This window comes from Lipotes vexillifer, unplaced genomic scaffold (genome assembly GCF_000442215.2).
Source record: "Lipotes vexillifer unplaced genomic scaffold, Lipotes_vexillifer_v1.1 scaffold609, whole genome shotgun sequence".
Lineage (NCBI taxonomy): Eukaryota > Metazoa > Chordata > Mammalia > Artiodactyla > Lipotidae > Lipotes > Lipotes vexillifer.
Window position 1 is genome coordinate 409,620 of NW_006777590.1, and position 8,628 is coordinate 418,247.

General features: G+C 48.1%; 1 protein-coding gene across 1 annotated transcript in view; it reads left to right on the forward strand.

Moving 5' to 3' along the window:
- The window catches only part of LOC103072734 (nuclear RNA export factor 2-like), an 11,991-nt gene that overhangs the window by 2,806 nt on the left and 557 nt on the right, over positions 1-8,628 (forward strand). Inside the window, 14 exon segments of the mRNA XM_082930905.1 lie at positions 3,322-3,405; positions 3,521-3,630; positions 3,747-3,822; positions 3,961-4,058; positions 4,177-4,264; positions 4,384-4,491; positions 6,709-6,777; positions 6,861-6,920; positions 7,059-7,159; positions 7,267-7,302; positions 7,304-7,314; positions 7,423-7,538; positions 7,634-7,672; positions 8,403-8,479. Coding sequence (XP_082787031.1) covers positions 3,322-3,405; positions 3,521-3,630; positions 3,747-3,822; positions 3,961-4,058; positions 4,177-4,264; positions 4,384-4,491; positions 6,709-6,777; positions 6,861-6,920; positions 7,059-7,159; positions 7,267-7,302; positions 7,304-7,314; positions 7,423-7,538; positions 7,634-7,672; positions 8,403-8,479 — 1,073 coding nt within the window.

Consider the following 8,628-nt stretch of genomic DNA (forward strand, 5'->3'; position numbering starts at 1 on the left):
GTTTGGACCGACAGAAACTTGCTGAAGTTCAGGCTCAGTTGGAGGCGATGCTGCACGGGGCACAGCGGAACGACATGAAATGGGCCACTGTTCAGAGTGATTTCCACAGTACAGGGAGGTGTTTCAACACTGATGTGTGGCCATGAAAGCGTTCACAAACCCAAGTTTGTAGAGACACATATAAGTTCTACCGTTCTAGGAAACTGGGGTTAGGAACACTGGATATGTAAACTGATCTCTATAAAAGAGGAACCTTAAAAAGGAAATAGAGGAATTTGAAAGGTCTGCTGGATCTCTTGCCCACTGCCCTCTACATTTTCTGGTTACTAACCACAGTGTTGGGTATGTGACGTAAGCTGACCCAGTCATGGTACATCATTTCCTTATCCACACTGATTGGTTCACTTATCCATTTATGGGCACTTGACACAAGTCAAATCAATTGAAACTCTTCCTAGAGGTGGTAGTTGTTGAATAATTTTACCCTCTAGGGACCAGCAAACTTCTTGTGTTTCTGATTACCTCAGGTGGCTTATGAGAAACCATATGCAACTAAAAGGAAACAAACACTATGTCCACTACCTACTGGTATCTTCATCAGCTTATTGCTACCTGATTTCCCAGGTCTCAGACCCCTGGCTCAGTTATTCCTTATTCCACACACATTCACCAAGTATCTGTTATGATTTAGGTACTTTTCCAGGTGCTAAGAAAGATAAAGTCCCTGATCTCACTCAGAGTGTAGACATTCCTATGATTTATCAGTTTCTCTACTCTTTCTTAGAGGACTTGGGAAATTATTTATTCCCCCATAACACAGTATTTTTTTCACTTTTTCCCCTTACTTAGTATGCTCAAATGATAATGGCCTCTTTATGGTGTTGGGTAGCTGCTCAGGGCTCAGGTCATGGCTCAAATGTTATGTCCTCAGATAGGTTTTCTATTACTTCCCCATTTAAGTAGATTTATTCTGCGGTTGCTTTTTCTTAAGGTACCATGTACATTTCCTTCATGGTATACATTGTTGCATATGTATTTGCTCCCTCTGCCCTTCCACTAGAGTTGCACTGCTCAGTATGGTGCACACTAAGTATATATGGTTTCTGAACTCTAGAAATTTGGCTACTCTCAAATGTGAAGTAACCTAGGTGTTGAATGCACACTGTGTATCCAAGAGTTAGTAGGAAACAAAGAATGAAGAATAACTAATTTCCAATTTACGTGTATTGTTTAAATTTTGAAATGATAGCCTACTGCATATCAAAGACTGTAAAGATAAAAGAATGTAAATTAAATTCTTTATATACTTATGTGTTAAAATGATAGCATTGTATTTCAAAGACTTAGTAAAAAAATGTTATAATAATTACCTGTTTATATGTTTACATATCAACGTGATAAAACATTGCATTCCAAAGACTAATTGAGAGAAAATAAAGTTAATTAATAGGTTGTTCCTACTTTTTATATGTTGAAATGGTAACATAGAAAATGTCAACAATCTGATAACAGAAAAGAATGGAAAAATAATTAGTATTTTGTGTATAGTGTTTCCTTGTTGAAATGAAAACAGATTGCATTTTCATTGTTAAAATGAAAACATATTGTAGTTTAAAGACTTAGTAAGAAAGAAGAATGTAAAAGTAATGAATGTTGTTTACACTATTTCCTTGTTGAAATGATAACACACACATTTTAAAGACTCAGTAAAAAATGTTTTACAATTATTTTTTCTTATTGCTTACATGTTAAGTGATAAACTGCATTTCAAAAACAGACAAAATAATGTAAAACTTAATTAATAATTAATAAAAATAGTTAATAACTTGTTGTTACCTCCATTTTGCTACTGCATTTCTGACTTAGAAAGATAAACATGTTAAATGAATTGTATATGTTGTTGCTTTATTGAAATGATAACACATGGCATTTCAAAGACATCATAAAATAAGAATGCAACAAGGCCACCAATAACCTGACACCAAAGCCAGACAAAGACACTACAGAAAAGGGAAATGAGAGGGCAATATCTTTGATTAATACAAATGAAAAGGTCCTGGACAAAATATTAGCAAAACAAATCCAACAATATATCAAAAGGACCATACACCATAAATCACGTAGGATTTATTCCAGGGTCACAAGGATGATTCAACATTGGCAAATCAATCAGTGTGAGGCACCACATCAACAAAATGAAAGGTAAAAATCACATGATTATCTCAAAAGACACAGGAAACTCTATTGACACAATTGAACATCCATTCATGACAACAACTCTCAACAAAGTGTGTATAGAGGGAACATGTCCCAACCTGATAAGGGCATTTATGACAAACCCACAGCCAACATCATAGTGAATGGCGAAAAGCTGAAAGACTTTCCACTAAATTCAGGAACAAGGTAAGGATGCCCACTCTCACCACTTATATTTAACATCGTATTGGAAGTCCTAACCACAGCAATCAGATGAAAAAAGAAATAAAAGGTACCCACACTGGAAGGGACAAGGTAAAACCGTTACTCTTTGTGGATGACATGATACTTTGTATAGAAAGTTCTAAAGACTCCACCCAAAAACTATTAGAACTAATTAATGAATTAAGCAAACTTTCAGGATCCAAGATTAACATACAGAAATCTGTTGCATTTCTATACACTAATAGTGAAATATCACCAACAGAAAATTTTTTTAACTCCATTTAAAATAACATTGAAAAAAGTAAAACACCTAGGAGTAAACCTAAGCAGGGAGGTGAAAGCCCTTTCTGAAAACTATGAAACACTGATGCAGGAAACTGTAGGTGAATTAAGAAATGGAAAGATATTCCATGCTGTTGGATTGGAAGCATTAATATTGTTAAAATGTCCATACTTCCCAAAGTAATATACAGATTTAATGCAATCACTATCATATACCCATGCCATTTTTCACAGAACTAGAAGCAAGAATGCAAAAATTCATATGGAACCACAAAAAACCTCAAACTGCCAAAGCAATCTTGAGAAAAAAGAGGGTCAAGCCTCTGGAGACCTTGTCTGAGGGGCAAGCTGTGCCTGCACTGGGTAGGATCTCCTGGAAATTTATAAAAGAAAGATCATCACTGACACCTTGATTATGTGGAAGAGAGTTTGACTGGAGAGAAAGAGCATTTAGGAAATCCATATTACGCACACCCATAAGAAATCATGTCACTGGTCCCTTCTTTAGAAGCCCTTTCAAGCTCAGTAGAAGGCCAGAAAAGAACAGGAAAAGGTTCGTCCTCCAGCCTAAATTCCCTGTTGTCTGTCCTCTCTCCCATCGCTTCTTTTCATCCTTAGATTCCTCGTGGGATAAAGTATGACAGGACATGGCTAATGAACTCAATCCAGAGACATTGCAGTGTCCCCTTCACTCCAGTGGACGTAAGAGAGGATGCCGAGGCCAGACGCGTGGGCACAGGGAAGGGGGAGAGACAGACCTGTTTCAGCAGTGAGTACTCGTTTCTGAAACTATTGCTGTTGCATTCAATCCCTGTAGTTCCACCTTGTGAAAAATGGAGCTCGATTGTTTGTCCAGGAAGCTAGCACTGCCTGTGCATTGTTGAATGTTAGCTACAAGATTCGTGACAAGGAGAGCCGAAAGGTGTGTGTTGAGGGCGTTACGTGTACCTCATCCTGAGGAAGGAGTAGAGGCCAGGGGCTGGTTGTCTTCTTTGGAACTAGAGTTCCTGGTGCTTACCCCACCCCTTCTTGCTGTACATACCTGTCTTTGTCAGCCCCTCCGCTGTTCCCTACTCTGTGTGGCATAAGTTGAAGCCAGAAGAAATGGAGCAGCTAAAGGTAATGCAGACTCAAGGCATGTAGTGTGCCAGCGCTCAGACCCACCTCTCCTTCCTCCAGACCCCCGTCCCCCTCGCCCCCGATTTCCCTGCCACCACCACAGCCTCAGAGCGGCTCTCTCCAGCTCTCACTCTGCAGCTGACCTTGATCAAACGATTTGATGTCTCCAAGCAAGCTCTTGACCTGCAGAGGCTCTGCGTTGACCCAGGTACAGCTGACAGCAGTAATTCTAGAGCGTGCGAGGGCAGAGTGGTCTTCCTGGAGGGAGACTTAGGGATGGTAACGTGGGGAGGGTCTGGTGCTGGCCGCACACCCCACTCACCCATCTGATTCCCTCCCCTCTCCTTCCTGAAGATTGGTGGGCTATTATATTGATATAATTCTGAATCGAAGAAGCTGCATGGCTGCCACCCTGCAGGTCATCGAAAAGAATTTCCCTGAGGTGAGGCTGTAGGCCCAGTGCTGGTATTAGGGTAGGGGGTGGAAGAGATGGGGAGGAGGGCAGATTTGTCTCCAAGGTCCTAGATAGTAACCTTCACTCTACCTCTTCTTGCCCCAAAGCTGTTGTCCTTGAACTTGAGCAGCAACAAACTGTACCAGCTGGATGGCCTGTCTGACATTATACAGATGGCCCCCACGGTCAAGATCCTGAACCTCTCCAAAAATGAGGTGAGAAGAGGGAGCCAGGTTCAAAGTGCTTGGTGACCTTCACCCATGGGAGCCTAGACTATCTGTGACAGTGCCCCTTTGCCAAAGGTGGCAGCCCTGGTCTTCTGGGAGGATCACAGGCCCCACCTTCTGCTCTGTCTGTGCCTATCACCGGTGAGGAGTTTCCTTCCCCTGACCTGCTCGCCTCTGCAGGCGCTCTGGGGTCTGTTTCCAGCTCTCTGCGCCCAGCTATATTCCAGCAAGGCCTCCCAAGAGTGTGCCCCAGGAAGCAGGGCTTCTCCTCCTCACCAGGACCAGGAGCGACCAGCCTTGATCCAGATGCTGGCGCCCTGGACTGAGAAGGGTCCTCCTGTCCAGGGCCTCTTGCTGAGAGAAGCCTTCCTTCTTCGTGTTGAGATGGGGTTTGCCTCCCTTTTTCTGAGGGGGGCCCTCATCCCCTTCCTCCAAAGGGATACCCCCTCCTCTCCCAGGTTGACATGGGGGCTTTCCTGCACCATGCTGAGGGCTGAGTCCATGGGTGGCTGCTGTCATGACATCCATTCTGCTGGCCCAGTGCCAGGAGCTGGACACTCCTTGGGAAAAACCAGGACTCCCTGAGTCAAGGGGCCAGACGTGGGCCCCCGCCAGTGATCACAGGGCTTCCTGAGGCAGGAGTGGAAGGAAGAGGGCAGAGATGGTAGAGGAGACAGAAGGACAGGCCTCTCAGGGGCACTTCCCATCCTTCCCTGCACACGTCACATCATCCCGCCTGGTCCTTCACAGGAGCCCTGGGCAGCCTGAGACAGGTATGATTCCTCTGATAAAGAAGCAACTCAGAGAGGTGCAGGGGTCATCGGGAGAGAAGACGGTGATCATCAGAGGGTGCCACAGATCCTCAGCTCCATACTGAGCTGGGACATGACCCTTTCCTCCTGAGGAAGATCTGCCCCCATGGCTGCTCTGTTTCCCATGCCCAAGTCTGGCTGAGCTCACACAGGTGATAAAGTTTCAGCCAGAATCCAGTGGGCCCACAGCCCAACATTTGCATATTTTCCATTCCTACCTGGTGTGTCTGGGTGGTTCTGGGGCAGGTGAAGAGCCACAACACGTGTGCCGTTTCCCCTTTCTTCTCTCTTCTTCCCTGACCCCGACCACGGGAGAGCTTCTTTCCCTTCCCTTTGTTTTCTCTCTCTCCCCTGTCTCTGTGCCCCTATGTCTCTCTCATCTCTCCCTTCCTACCTTCACTCCCTTTCTGTCTTCATCCCCTCCATCTCCCTCCCTGAGCCCCACCTCACTCACCTCGCTGGCCCAGCATCCTGGGCCATCCCTGGGGGGTGTCGGGGTCTTGCCAGAGTGCTGGGCCCCCAGTGAGGTAGCAGAGCCCCGGGCTCCCACGCCATCCCCTCTTCTCCCCACAGCCTTCCCTGGGGCCCTGGAGGAAGGAAGGGAGGAGAAGGAAGCCCTGCAGCATGGGTTTGAAATGCTGGTCCCTGTGGCACTGGAGAAGGGAGTCCGAGTAGTCTGGGTGCGAGCTACCCAGGCGAAGCAGAGGAAGGGAGGGAGGGAAGGAATATTAAAGTGAAGGTACTGAGAGAGATGAGGAGACAGTGCCTTTCAGACAGTAAGATGACAGATGCTCAGTGCTCAACAGGCAAGTGGATCGAAAACCCTTAAAATCGGGAGCAAAGGTGGGCAAAGGGTGCTGCTGGATTGGCCAGAACACACTGATCTCTGTTGATGGTATTACTGTTTTAACTCAAAGGAAGCATTGCAACCTTGAACTATCAACCACCTCTTCTCAATTTTTGGTTTCGGACAGGGCCATCAGAGGATGTTTCCCGAAGTTGTTACGCCTGGTAAGTGCCTACGTAAATCATTGTCTCTTACGAATGTCGGTGGCCTCTGCACCTGCCCTCAAGCCCTTTGGGTCTTGCCTAGATCACATATTAGTGTCAGAACCTTAACCATTTTGGGGGACATGGACTCCTGAAAATGACATGGATATACTTGCCTGAAAAATACCCATAAACACACACACGCACACACACAAGTTGAATATAACACTAGAGACTTCCAGGACCTCCTGATGAAAACATCCACTGTAAGCTTTCCCATGGAATTTCCAGGGCCCTTTCACACCTGACCTCTGACCCTCACCCTCCTGGGCCCATCCTTTTCCCTGATCATCCAGGGTCACTCCCCTGGTCTCCACTCCTGACTTCCTCTTCCCTTCTCCAGGATGGCCAGGAGTTACCGTCACCAGTGACCATTGACGTTGGCACTCCCTACATAGTAAAGCCCTGCAAGGTGAGGAAGAGGATCAAACAACATTTGGGGTGTTGCAGGGAGGCTTTATCTACTGCATAGTCTCAAGTGCCATTTGATTCCAGGGAGGCTACTTTGGATCTGATGAGCTGAAGAGCCTAGTCCTGCAATTCTTGCAGCAGTAAGTACCTCTGGGAAGCTGAGCAAGGGGAGGAGGTCTAGGATAGGTGAGGCCACCTAAGCACAGGTCTGCTCAGGGAAGTTTTCAAGTCCATTTGAAGTCCAGACCACAGAGATAGACTGTCTTCATTGCTCCTCCTTAGGTACTACTTGACTATGGAGACAGACAGGTTCTCGTGGGTGCTTATCACGAGGCGGCCTGCTTCTCCCTGACGATTCCCTTCCACCCCGAGGACCCAGCCCCGTAAGTATCACAGCACAGGCTGTGCTCCTGGGCCGTGCGGCTCCCCAGCAGACACAGGCCAGCTCCTGCAAACACCCACCACCCACTGTTGGCTCTTTGTCTCCTAGAAGCAGCTTGTGCGAGTATTTCAAGGACAGCAGGAATCAAGGACCCCTGTGAGCGTGTGATGGGAAGGCTGGGTGGGAAAGGGTGGTGAAGGGGTCAATCACAGGGCCCAGGGCCTGGCAGCCCCTGACCTTCGCTTGCTTCCCCTCCCCTCACAGACCTGCGGGTCCAGCTGCTGAAGCACACAAAACGTGTCATTGTGCACACCCTCTGTGTGTTGCCCAAGACTCAGCATGACTTCAGCTCCTTCGTGGTGGACACGTGGTTCCAGACGGTGAGCGCCTGCTTCCTCCCTCGGGCGGGCCCATGAAGCCGCAGGCGGGTGGGAGGTGGAGGTGGTGACTGGGCGCCTGGGCTCTTCCCTTTCAGGAAGCGATGCTCTGCTTCTCCGTCAGAGGGCTGTTCAAGGCAGGTGAGTGTGCGTAGACCCCCAGCGCAGATGACCCACTGCTGCCTCCCCCTGGCCAGGCTCACACCCAGAACCACCCAGCTTCCGTGACCCCTTCCCTTCCCTTCGCTTTCTTTCCCCTTCTCTTCCCTTCCCTCCCCTTCCGTTCCGTTCCCTTCCATCCCCGTCTGTTCCCTTCCAATCCCTCCCCTCTCCTCCCTTCCCCTCCCATCCCCTCTTCTCGCCTCCCCTTCCCCACTGTGTTCTCCTGCCCTCAAGCCTCCCCTCGCCTCCCCTCCCCCCGCCTCCCCTTCCCAACTGTGTTCTCCTGCCCTCAGCCTTCCCACAGACAATCCATATCTGAGCTGTGTCCATGCCTGTCTGCCCTGCACACCCTGGCCATTGGTGCCACAGGCTGTGGCTTTTGGTGGCTCTCAACCCAGATACTTACTCTGAGAACTTGGGCCGTTACTTCATGTCTCAGTTTCCTCATTTGAAAAATGGGGTAGTAGTATCCACCTCTTGGGCAGCTGTAAAAAATGCATCCCATGAACTTGTGTAATGGTCGTCAGGGGCCCTGTCACTGGGCGCAGACTGCTCCTATAGTTGCCCTCCCCATTCCTGACACCCTGGCCCCCGTGAACAACTGCCCTCTCAGCATGAGTGTCCAGTCACACCCTGACTGGGGAACGCCATGTGAGCATGTACAGCACGTGCGGCTCTAAGGGGTACTGTTGTTTGTTTGCTGTTGACGTGGAAGGAAGTTCTCAGGGCTGTGTGCGTGCCTTCATCCGGACCTTCATCGCTACCCCTGCCAGCTACGCCCGGTGAGAGCCCTGTTGTGGGCGGGAATGCCCATCCCCGCCTGGACTCAGGGGTGTGGGAATGTGGTGGTGCAGACCTTAGGTTTACTCGGCATTGCAGAAAACCAGCAGGGAGATCCCAGGAGCAGTCTAGCCTAGTGGTTAGGAAGAGC